At 43.4% G+C, this 13,340-nt stretch overlaps 1 protein-coding gene across 1 annotated transcript in view; it reads left to right on the plus strand.

The window, feature by feature from the left end:
- LOC147101799 (multiple epidermal growth factor-like domains protein 9) overlaps positions 1-8,172 on the plus strand; it is a 388,208-nt gene extending 380,036 nt beyond the window's left edge. Inside the window, exon 6 of the mRNA XM_085965761.1 lies at positions 1,941-8,172. Within this exon, the coding sequence (XP_085821887.1) occupies positions 1,941-2,413 (473 nt within the window). The 3' untranslated portion in view covers positions 2,414-8,172. The remainder of the gene's footprint in view (positions 1-1,940) is intronic.
- Positions 8,173-13,340: the final 5,168 nt, after the last annotated feature.

The raw sequence follows: 13,340 nt of genomic DNA on the forward strand, positions 1-13,340 counted from the left end.
GCGAGGCGGAGAGGTTTAGGCAGGGAATTCCAGAGCTTAGGGCCTAGGCAACAGAAGGCACGGCCACCAATGGTTGAGCGATTATAATCAGGGAGGCTCAAGAGGGCAGAATTAGAGGAGCGCAGATATCTCGGGGGTGTTGTGGGGTTGAAGGAGATTAGTGATAGGAAGGGGCGAGGCCATGGAGGGATTTGAAAACAAGGATGGGAATTTTGAAATCGACGCGCTGCTTAACTGGTCCACAGTCTGCAGTACCGAAAGGATACTAGATGGTTTCACATGAGATGCTGATTTTGATTTCATGCTGTGATAAACCATATAACTCAAGTAAGCAGGCATGAGTTATATGGTTCATCACAGATTTACTACAATCATCCCAAAATCAATACCAGACCTATCACCAGCTCTTGTGCATGTGCGAGCGGTTTAAAAAATGACAAGCGTCGGCTATGGTTCCATTTTTTTGAAATAAACGTTTGAATTGGTAAATGATCACCATAATAATCATACGATCTTCATTGCCTTAAAGATACAGACTTTGAATTTATTTTATATTATCTAACCTTTGCGACAGTGGAATATTTTAGAACGAAGTCTGGCTTGACTTCTGCTGAAAGTTGCTCAAATGGCGCCACCTGCTGGACTTTCAGCATTTTAAGAACTGGCACTTAACAAAATAAATTGCTGATCTCACCTTTTTACAGCATGGGTTATGAAGTATGTTAGCACTGTATTGGTTTTAGGTACTTTGTATTTTATGTGCATATAATTCACGATAATATAGAACTCACTGACAGGCATCTGCCAACATCTTTAGAATATTAGAGATGATTTATTGCATTATTAATTATCCTGTTTTGAAGTGCACGCTCATTATTCAAAATGAATGACTGGTCACTGCTAATCCATTAGATAATCTGCTAAACGCAGCTTTAACACTGTAGACCAGAACAGGGGTGAATATTGATACAAATGCCTGGGTATTTTTGTTGCAGTGTGATAGTTTCAGGTTAACAAGCAGCAGGAGACTGCTGTATTAGCAGGAACTGCTGTTCCACCCCTGGATGCTGCTGCCGTGGTTTGTTTCAAGTGGCTTCAATGAGAGGGAGGGTGGAGAGATTTCCTTTTATTTCTCTTAAAGATCACAAGCCTTCCTATTTAAGGCTGGCATCCAGCTCCAGAGATGATGTACAAGTGAAAAAAAAATATTGAAGGGAATCCTTGTTCAGCTGTCTGTGAGGGGCGGGGCGGGGCAGGGAGCTCGTGAGAGTTAATTATATTTTTAAATATGTATTACACACAATTATGTAGTGCATGAATTTTCATAATTCCTTATGGTGTGTTTTTTTTTTAGGAAGGGATGGGGGAGAACAAAGTAATTATTTACTAGTGGGGGGGGGGGGGGAAATGCCTATTCTGAATGGCCTGGTTACTGGGGCTGTCATTTACTGTTGGTGGCACTGCCTTTCTGTAGGGAGATCCTGTTGCAAATACCTTCTTATCATTGGTGTATTGTTACTGATGGGAGATTTTTCTCTGCAACTGCATCACACACCAGCCGAAGAAGCCAAAATGGCTGCATTCTAGTCTTCCAAACTAGACAGCGGTTCAAGAAGGCGTCTCACCACCACCTTCTCGAGGGCAATTAGGGATGGGCAATAAATGCTGGCCTTGCCAGCGATGCCCTCATCCCATAAACGAATTTTAAAAAAGTATCTGGCTACTGAAGTGTCAAAATAGTTGTACTCAAAGCCAGAGTCTAAGATCACTTAGTGGCTTAGAGAGTTGTACAAAAAAGGTTTACATTCCTGATTGGAACTTGCTCCAGTACTTGGGGCACTCCCATGACACAATAATATTTGTAGCCTACCTCCGAGTCAGTGTATCTTTCTGCCTTATTTATTAACTCATACTTTTCTCTTCCCTCCCCGCCGCCACAGAAATAACTACAGTGCCGACCACAGCCTCCACTCCAACATCCACAACTTCAAGTACCAGCACAACAATGTCACCATCAACTTCAGTCACAAACAGTACATTATGTACAAAAACCCAGACATTCCTGTCAACTTTATTGAGCACTTCTCAGAGCACAGTGAGCACGCCTGAACCGGTGACACCCGAAATATCATGGACTCGGTTCAACATCGTGGTACTGGTCGTTATTATTGCTGTGGTGGTCCTTCTCATGGGTTTTGTGGCAGGTGTCTATGTTTACCGGGAGTACCGAAACCGCAAGCTAAATGCTCCGTTCTGGACAATAGAGCTCAAAGAGGACAATATAAGCTTCAGTAGTTACCATGACAGCATCCCCAATGCAGATGTTTCGGGCCTGCTGGAGGATGATGGGAATGAAGTGGTTCCAAATGGACAGCTGTCTCTCTCAACGCCGATGAACTCGTACAAGATATAAATACAAATCACTGTAAGCATGGGATTGCAGAAAGGACAATGGGCTAAGCAGCTAAAATGCTCTGAAAAGCAAGCAAGATGCAGATGCCACATAGCTATGGTGTAAGGCTGTTTGCTTCATTGAACTGAATGGGATTCATGAGAGGCCCAAAGCCTATGAAACAGGCAGGAATTAAGTTTTGATTACTCCATTCACCAGTGTAAAACATCCCAAATAAGTTTCTATTTTTGTACAAATCTAAGATGCAATGAAGTCTAGGTTCAAATCCTCTCCCAATATGGAGAAGATGGATGATTACTTAACAGACTTTCCCTCCTCAAAGGAACATGCCAGTATTGTGCATTACAGTGCAACAGGAAAGACTTCAGTTCCTGTGAGATTGGGGTACCTAATTTTATACGAAATGACTGAATTATTCATTGAAGACAAAGACTTCACAGGATGAAAAACTCTTGGACTCTTGTTTGCAAGCTATGGACAGTTACTAATGGTTGCTAAGGGAAAATGGCAATAATGGAGTCAGGGCCGACATGCTTCCAGCAGAGATTGCATTGGTACAGCTTTTGATGGCAAACAAGAACTAGAATCAACAACTCTGGTCTCCTACCACACAAGGCAGGGCTGCCTATTGGTGTCATGTTTGTAGGGACATTGTGACAGTATCTGATCCTGCTGCAAAAAGCCGAGTGAATGGTCACTTCAAACAGCTGTTCACATCTGGTGGACGCAAGCTCGTATCTAATGGTATCAAAATGGCTGCTTATTGTAAATTCTTTTGGTACAGTCATGAACCAACAATGCTGATTTATAAACTATAGCCTTAATAGGCCCCCTACTTGAGAATTACAAGCACATATTAGGGCCATGGAATGGTTTGGTGCAATTGTACATTTCTGCAAAGAAAGTACATTAAGAACAACACAAGCTAATCTCACTAATTTCTTTAATTTGACACACGAAGAGGACCATTATCAACCTGCAGCACGCTGTAATTACTCTTTATTAATATTGAGGAAAGATTATCCTTATTCAATCTAATTCCATATAACTCGATCTGTGAGCAGTCTTAATTCAAAGATTAAACCCTGTTTGGGTGCAAGGTGTCATGAGCCAGTCCATTCTGGATCAATCTATCAGTACAGCGCCAAAGAGGCTGGACCTTTCTTCCCCGTCCCAGACTCTGTAGAAAGAAGTGATATACTCAGACTCTGTACCCTGAAGTTACGTCATTGGGAGTTTGTTGTTCTTCAGACTGAGCGGTGAAAAGAAGTAACTAGCTGAGGCATCGCTCGCTAACTGAAAGGCTTCCAGTCTAAGGCCATTTGGTGTGCAGAGCGACTGTGTCATATTCTTTCTGTGTAGGTGCAGAAGTATCTGTTTTTGCCACTCTAGCAGGCCTGAGGAGAATGGCTCAGTTAATGGAGTCATCGACATTCCAATGTCATGCTTTTTACTGTAGGTGGTCTCTGTATCCCATATTTATTGTTCATGTGCTTAAATTTCCTTTGGGATTAGGAGGCCTGAGGTTGGGCAACAGGAACTCTGACACTGGTGCTTGGGCGTCTTGGATGTTAGTCAGAGACTCAGTACACATGAAGGATAAGAGGTGAAGATTGAAGTACTCATTGATCGCTTGCTGTGATGTAGATGTTTTCAAGTAATATTTTCAATGGTCATCTTTGCTATCAATCTAGTCTTTTCTTATTTTTACTTTAAAAAAAAATGAGCTTTGGTTTGGACCTGGTACAGCACTTTGTTTGGTACTATCCATCTAAACTACATTATAATTCCTTAATGGAACACATTTACAGATTGGGATTTGATGATCCACATACGATCCATCGTCAAGGCCATTTAGTTCTACCCCACAGAATATAACCTGCCTTTGCCACCATCTCATCACCAAAACCCTCACGTGTTTGTCACATCAAAACTGAATTTCTCCAGTCCGCTCACTGACCTCTCCATCTTCACCCCTTATAAACTTCAGGTTATCCAGGGAATCTTGTCCTGTACACCCATCACTCCTGTCCTCACCCACCTTTACTAATTTCCAGTACATTGGCTCAAACAACCGTGTCCTGATCTTCAAATCCCTCCCTGGACTTGATCTACCCTGTTTCTGGAGTCATTTCCACCACTCATTTGAACCATAGAATGATACAGCACAAAAGGAGGTCATTCAGCCCATCGTGCCTGTTGTTTGAAAAGAACCATCCAATTAGACCCACACCCCTCCTCTTTCCCCTTAGCCCAGCAGATTTTTCCTTTCCAAGTATTTATCCAATTCCCTGCTGGAAGTTATTATTGAATCTGCTTCCACCACCCTTTCAGGCAGTGCATTCCAGATCATAACTGTGTGAAAAATGTTTTCCTCATGTCGCCTCTGGTTCTTTTGCCAATTACCTTAAATCCGTGTCTTCTGGTTGCCGACCCTTCGGTCACTAGAAACGGTTTCTCCTTATTTACTTTACCAAAACCCTTCATGATACTGAACACCTCTATCAAATCTCCCCTTAACCTTCTCTGCTCTATGGAGAATAACCCCAGCTTCTCTAGTCTCTCCACGTAACTGAGGTCTTTCATCCTTGGTTCCATTCTAGTAAATCTCCTGTGCACCCTCTCCAAGGCCTTGACATCCTTCCTAAAGTGTGGTGCCCAGAATTGGCCGCACTATTCCAGCTGGGGCCTAACCAGTATTTTACAAAGGGGGTTGTTTGCTACAAGGCAACTTCCTTAGAATTTCATAAACACATTTTTTACATTTGTATTTACAAACTTGCGCCCTCAGCTCTTTCAACTCCGGTTCACTGTGAATCCCTCACCTCCTCTTCATTCCACTGTTATTAGTCGAGAGTTCAGTCATCGCACCCCTGCAGTGTGAACATTTCTTACTAAATGTGGTTTACGCCCGGCTACCTCTCTCACTTTAAAACCCCCTCAAAAACCCACTTCTTCTAACTCTGCTGCTCCCACCTGTTCATTGATTCTCCTCCATTGTGTGAAAGGCGCCATAACTGTTCCTGCACAAATCCAGCATGATTGGGTGCATCATTGGACGATATTTCCCAGTCCAATTAGATTAGTTTGAAAATTGTTCCATAGAAACAGTGAGGGCCTTTAACTTCTCTGTCGATGCCAGTTTATTTATGTTTGTTCAGCAACCCTACCAATGATTATTAAAATACAATACTTTTAAATTTAAAAAGTGATTCAGTGAAAATTGCAGATATTGTTGTTCTGCTTTGTTTACACGTAAGTGGGTGCAATGGATGCTGGAGAACATAAAAAGCAGACATTTTAATTGTGACCATTTTGGTAGCTTCATGTTTCCCCATTTTGAAATATCACCCCGCCGCCCCCCCCCATCCCCTCCTCACAATCCTACTCCCACTATCACCTTCATTATAATACCAATGCTGCCTACTTGTATGGCCAGACGTGAAAAGACCCCCGCAGAGTGAGATTGCTGGTCCTCCATCACTTTCTCCAGGTTTTTTTTTAGGTATTTAGGTCTGTAGATCTATCACACTTGCAGGTCTAAGCTTCATGGTAGGAGAAGGGGAACAGGGGACATAGACACAAAATGTTTTAAAAATACATTCAGGACTGATATCAGGAGGCACTTCTTCACACACAATGGTTAGTACGTGGAATGGTGTGGATGCAAAAGCTCTACAATCATTCAAGAGGCAGCTAGATGCTTTGACGGTTGGGGGGAGGGGGTGAGCTCGGTTGCCTCCCTCATCTGTCTTTATTTTGCGGGGTTCCCCCCCCCCTTTGTAGAAAGACCCATCTGTCCCAGGTAATGCATAGAGAGAACAAGAACCTTTGTGAGAAATGGAAACCAAAAGCCTGGATGCTCTTCCGACCTCACATAAACACCGGTACAGTTTGCCTGACACAAATCCTCACGCACCGCGTTAGTTAACTAACCAGGTTCTGCCACGAAAATGACGACAAAAATCCAACTGATAATGTAAATTGTAAAAAGGTATTCCAAGTAACAGGGTACGGGGCATAAATTATTCAGACAGACCCTCAACGCACAAGAAACTTTGCAAAATATATGCTCGTCAGTGTTGAAGAGCATGAAGCCGCACACAGCAGATACTTGAGGGGTAGGTTAAACTCAAATATGCCTTAGTTTCAACCTTTTGCAGACTGTTAAAATTTATCATTACTTGGCCTTCAGACCTGAAAACTTACAGCTAGGCGGTAACGAGCTCACTATCTATTCATTTATGTCGAAGCCATTTGATTAGTTTGTTTAAAAAGATGATACCTAAATTATTCCAGTTGTGGGGTGGGGGGGTGGGGGGTGGTGGTGAAGTGCAACCAACCAGAGCCGATCCAGCACTTGCGTTTACTGTACAGTACTTCATGCAAACTGGTTGTTTGTTACAAGGCAACTTTATTTTAAAAAAATTACAACAAAATTTGTAAATACTTGTATTTAGAAAAGAGTGTGAGTTTAAAGATGTTTATTGACGGAGTACATGCTTCTTTCCTTGAATGTTAAGTGTTTGTATTTATGTATAAAAAAAAGTATAGAACCTGTAAAATGACGCTGGCTTTTCAACACTAACTTAACACATTGCTAAGTTTCACTGAAAGATTCGAGGTGTGTTGTACCTTTCTGAAGGCTGGCGCTGGAGGAGATGCTGCTTCCAACACTGCAGTGGCAATCAGGAAGAAGCAGCGAGAATAACATTCTAGCTACTTACTAGAAACGTACAAACCCATTCATTTCACATCCATTGCTGCAATGCATTACCTTGTGAACCAAAGTAGCAGCTGAACCAAGCGACGCTATTTTTGACTCTGCATAAGTTGCAAATTCTCGCTTTGTAATGTCGAATTGAAGGGATACTGCTGTCTGGTCAGTTGCCTTCGAAGACGGTTTAGCACGTTGGTCTACAGAGAAATGCATAATAATGCAATGCCATCGCCCGTCATGACTGCTGCTCAAAACTTAAATATGAAAAAAAACTGGTGTTTGACAAAAGTAAAAACTGTATTGGAAATGTTCACAGTTCACACAATGTTCCTGCTTGCTAAAGAAAAAGGACGCCTGTAAACCCAGCAGAACCTCATTGTGTGTACGTAAATGCCTAATTACTGACAATCCATTCCAGATCTGAAAGTTTTTTGGGACATCGTTATTTCATAAAAAGGAATAGTTATTAATAAATTCTGTTCTCATCCGGTAACATCAGTTTCTCTCAAACATGAAACGACAGAGACTAAGCCAGACAAATCTAAATGAAAATTATATCACCCAGGACAATTATCCTGAAGCCTGTGTATATCGGGTGCAAAGCCAGTATTTCTACTCTCAGACACGATGAACACATTTCCACACCATGTTTGTCAAGCTACTGATGCTGATTATACAAATACTGGCTTTATACTTTAAGTAAGTATGCTGGCACAATTAGATAGGGCCTGATTACAGCTCACACGTAACTGCAACAACCTTTCTTACAGAGCAACTTCGCAATATGATACACAATCATGGGGGGGGGGGGGGGGGGGAAGAAAACAAATGGCAGGAATGGATGTGCAATGCATGGTTTTTGTCCCCACGCCCTGTAACCGGAACAATTACTAAAATAAAAAAAGGTGTTATGGACGGCCATCTAATGACAGGAATTAAGAAATCCCAATCCTTGTGTACCTTTGTATTCCCTTATCTTTATTTGAGTTTACCAACATACTGAAACATGACCAGTGAATAAAAACAAGGTTTAAACAAAGTTTTGGTTGCTCTGGAGTATTTTGTTATTCATTGTCAGGCTCCTGTAGTACCAAAACATGTCGAAATGGCACAGTTTGCGAAGCAATTAAAAAAAAATCAAACTACTGGAAACTGTAGCAGATAAATCCCTCACTGCGAAGATGTAAAATTCATATTATTAATATATTTCTTACTGTTGATCAGATTAGCTCTCACTGTAGAATTTTGAATAAATTCAATGATTATGGGCACCATATAGCGACTGAGTCTTAGAAAGGTAGCGGGGATGGAGGAAATCTAAATACTTAAAAAATATATAAAATCCCAAACATCAGGGCCGCGAATTTGCCGGTGCTCAGAGGGCGGGTTTGGAGGCGGATCCCGCTGTCAAAATAGCAAAGATTGACAGTGGGTAGGAAACTCGCAGTCAACTCACCTCCACGCGAGTCTCCCAGGTGTCGAGGCAACTGTATGTCCAGTGCCACCTCATTGGGACAACCTCTCTCACCATTGACAGATCGCTTCTGTCATCTCACCTGCAGCTGCCATCTATTCCAGCAACATCGGTGTCCTTGAAACAATCAGACCGTGGTCCTCTGAATCCTTCCAAGATCAGCCCCAACACCAACATCACCAGGCACACCAACATCACCAACCTTTGCCGCCATCACTGGATGCTGCACTGGACACAGGGCATCATCCCCTGACAACATTGCTGCCCAGGAGGCCAGTGATCGCATCACCATGGCCAGATTTACTTCACTTGACGCTGTAAACCCTGGCTGCCACATGATGTGCCAGGTTGACACCATCCTGCACCAGCACTCGTGAAGCATCCCTTTAATGTCCAAGCCATTCTATGCACACTCATCACTATAGCTGCGGGGGGGTGGAGCGGGGGAAGTTATGTCTTAACATTCACTGGAACTCAGTAAGACACTTCTCAAGGTGCGCACAGATCTGTCTAATAACGGGCAGTTTTTGAAAAATATATTTCACTGTATGACAACACATTACCAGAAACTTCACATGGACATTGGTTAAACCTCTCAAGTGCCTAACCTTGTGTGTTGTTAGTTGGTATGCTTGCAGTAGGATGAGGGTGAGTGTGAGGGGTGGCTAGTGAGATGGGGAAGTGATAAAGTAGATAGAGAGGATTGGGTGGAGGTGAAAGGTAAGTTGGTGTGAGTAAACATGTGCAGGAGAAGGATAAGGAAGGCAGAGTGATGTCGATGTGTTGAGTGGCACAGCAGGATGTGTTTGAATGTGGCTTTGCAGTAATGTTTCGTGATCCACTGAGATCATTGAAAGGTTGGCGCCACTGTAGCCAGGGACCCCTGTGCAATGTCCTGGGGAGGTCTCTTCCACCCTTGGAAGGGAAGAGAACCTCCCTGCGTGCTGTGACTCCCTCCATAAGCATATGGAGGGAGTCATTGGAGAGCCTGGGTGCAAGCATCCACCATTGTGCAGTGATTGTCAGTGTTTGCAGCACCGCAATGCTGTCAAACACTGACAGAACAACTGTCAAGCTCCATGTGGACATGGTCCCTTTAAGGAAACCGGCTGATGACGCGTCATCAAATGACGTCATCAGACCCGCTTCCTGTTAAATGGCCTGGAAGCCCGCAGGGAGGGCTTAACAAGACCAATCAAGGGAAAATCCCATTTACAGAGTGGCTGATGCCAGGTTCGTTTCTGGAACCTGGAAACCAGCTCTCCTGCCATCTTTCCGCCTCCGATGGGAAATTCACGGCCCAGGTGTCGACATCTTTGACACACTGTAGAAAGAACTTGTGCCTTCCTTCTGTCTCAGTGGAACCTAAAGCCATGAAGATGAGTCTAGTCCGTGTAAGAGTTCATCCTTTACAACTGTGAGTGGATTGCCGGTCCTCACAAACAGTACCACAGCCGATGTTCTTCAAATTTAACCCAGACTGCTACTAATTGTTAGAGATTAGGGGTAACTAGGTACCTAAAATGTATATGGTTATACGAATGAAACTGTGATGTGAATAATACTGTGTTTAAATGATTGTATGTTTCTGTTCGAGACAAGTAAGGGGGTAATGTATAAGTTGTGTCTTACTGGAACTGTGTAAGTTTTGATTTCCTGGAAAACTTGTATTAGAGGCGAGACAATATTAATTGGGCCAGAGCGTTGGGCCCCCACGGGTGAGTACGCATTGGGTACTCACGCGTAGGCCCAACGAAAGTGCCAGTTTCGTGCATGCACTGCGCATGCGCAGGAAACCGGAACTTCCGTTCCCTTAAAGGAAGGGGTTCACAGGTCGCACGTGTGCACCTGGAACTTCCATTTTTTTGCAGGTTTCTCCGGGAGGGTAAGTCTCCAGGACCTACGCTTGTAAAAAGCAGTCACAAGGCCTGCTCTTAACAAGGTTAGTGGTGAATTAAGTTAAATTAAAACATTTTTTCCACAGGTTTATTATTTTTAAATACTTTAAAGAAAGGTAAGTTTATTTTTAGCCCCGTTAGAAAGTGTAATTAATTTTTTCAAAAATTTAAATTATTGTTTAAAATAGTTATTTTATGTAATTTATAGTTATTTTTAAAATGTGATGTTTATTTTTTAATTTATTTGAAGTTTTAGTGATGTTTTGGGGCTGAATTGTATTCATAGATCTGACAGGTCCTCCTGTCAAATCTATGAATACAGATTCCCTGCTACCATTGGCTCTCCATGGCCCACGTGATCCCAGGGGACACTTTGAACTAACTGCGCCCCTGGGATACGCAAGCACTGCGCGCCGGCAGTTGGAGCAGGCCCAGGATCGGAATCCCACGCGGGTCCACAGCACAATGGCCGGCGCGCTAGGTAAGTGCAGGTCGGAGGCCTGCACCCGCGGGAAGCCTCTGATCCGAATTTCTGGGCCAAAATGTTTTAGTTAGTTAGATTATATGCTGCATAACATTCTACATACGGGCCCACAGTATGACCTTGCCTGCCAAGCTAGCTATCTGTTGTTTGTAAGTTAGGATTTTGACTTTGTTTAACGTATCTTTAATTTGGCCAATGAAGACCCAACCTATGTTTCTTCCATTATTACTAATAACCATATTATAATGCTAAGGTAGCAATTGGAGTCCATTTAACAGAACTGCTTGCGAAGATAATTAAAAGTTAATTCGTATAACGGACATAGAATAGAAGGAATTTATGGGAGTTAAGGTATCATCTCAGAATGGAATAGTCTGTTAGATTAAGGGGAGATAGTTTGGATAGTGGCTGGTTGAGCAGACAGCTCTAGCTTGGGACCTCTGATTTAATGGCCCAAGGTTGTGCCTGGCTGCACCAAGGGGGACAAGACAGGATGAGATAAGAGACTATAGCTTTGGAAGGAAAGGGCCAGATGAGATCAGGGAAGACAATCCTCAAGATGCTGTAAGGCCATGATTGGTCAAGTACAGAAAGCATGTGTAATGGCTGTGAGAACACCTCTGACAGGTGGGAGATAACAGGAGGGTTGATCATTTTTCCATAGTTTAGACAAAGAACTCGACATGCCATTGCCCACGTTTTAAGGGGAACCTCTATAGATTAAATGGTCCTGCCCATATTCTACTCCAGGCCCACCCCTAAAAAGAGAATAAAAGGAAGACCTAAAGAACCCTTAGCTCAGACCGTGGAGCGAGGGGCTCCCAAGAGTGAAATCGGTGGTCTAACCCTCTTCCAAGGGTGGTCCTATGCTGACCCTGGTCTAACACTCTTGGGTAGACCAGAAAGAGAGACAGAGAGACACGTGAGACAAGAAGGAGAATGAATAAGAAGAGTTGTTCGTGCACGCCAGCCATCTGTCCAATCGGGTCTGGTACCAGCTGCCTGTCACGGTTGTATGTTTTTTGCTGTATAACTAGTGTGTTATATTTCATCCTAAACTCAGATTAAGCACAATATACCCACCATATTGGTTTGCACTCAATCCTGATTATTTGAAAGACCAGGGAGATAAGTTAATCTCTACAAATTGGCGAGCCAGTCAGGAGTGCAAAAGTGTTGTTGTGGTCAAAACGAGTTGAGGACGGATTTGGTCTATAAAGGTACTAGGCGTTGATATCGGGTTGAAAGGCAAAAACAAAATGGTGGATGCGTATTATAGAGAAAAAGTTGCGAACAGTCTCTCGGATAAGTTAGGGGCCCCGGGGGCTTAAGCGGTAATCGGAATAGTACAGGGTGATGAGACGAGCGAAAAGAGTTACTCTGAGATTTGGAGCGAGATAGCGTCACAGGTGGATGCGAAGAAATGTAAAATTAAGGAAGCCAGAAATAGGCTGGCTTACACGGCCCATTTGTGTGCCGTTCGCTATGGGAGGCGAAGTTGTGCTCCTGAAAGATAAAAATGCACAATTAGAAAGAGACTTACAGGACTGGCAAGACCTGCATTCAATGGCCTGTTCCCTTCTCCGCCAAGAGCAAGCTTTGGCAGATGAAGCACGACTTGCCTCATGATGTCACCATCAGGTCTACGAGGATAACAAGGCTTTAAAAATCAAAAATGAATCGCTGATCTCACAACTTGAGGGCACCGGGGGGCCTTAAGAGAATTACTCGAAAACCCCCCTCTGCTGAGCACCAACCACAAAACTGCAAATTAAAAATTATGGAATTGAAGGGAAAATTGGGGAGACAAATGACTGTTGTTGCGGCTGTCAGTCGCCTTAAACCAGGGGCTCCCGGTATTAACTGGGACGATCTAACAAGAAAAGCCCAATACAATAATATCCCCATCTGCCAAAATAGTCCCTCACTCTCTGTGCCTCCGCCTCCCTATCCAGGACAAACAGCCCTGGTAGAAACCAAGCAGGTTAATATAGTCACCTCTACCACCCGATTTGGTGACCCTACACCCTCGGGTGATGAATTCGATAGTGATACCTCCTCTGTAGCCTACAACCTGCCCCCAATTGTGGAAGTAACTACTACCACCAGTAGAAGTTCGCAAAGCACAGCTGAAGAATTGGGACTAATAAACTGGGGGACGAACCCAGCCGACCTCAACAAGTGATTGGGGTACGTACCGTCGCTGTCACCCTGAGTTAGAGTGGACAGACTTAAAACAAGTTCTGTTGTCATACATCTCACAGGAACTCAAGTTATCACTCTCATGGGAAGTCTATGATAGAAACAAGGGGTGGTGGGATGTCATGGATTCAGTTTTTTCCCGTTTGGGC

Source organism: Somniosus microcephalus, chromosome 23 (assembly GCF_052327205.1).
Source record: "Somniosus microcephalus isolate GS21.2 chromosome 23, FLI_Smic_1.0, whole genome shotgun sequence".
Lineage (NCBI taxonomy): Eukaryota > Metazoa > Chordata > Chondrichthyes > Squaliformes > Somniosidae > Somniosus > Somniosus microcephalus.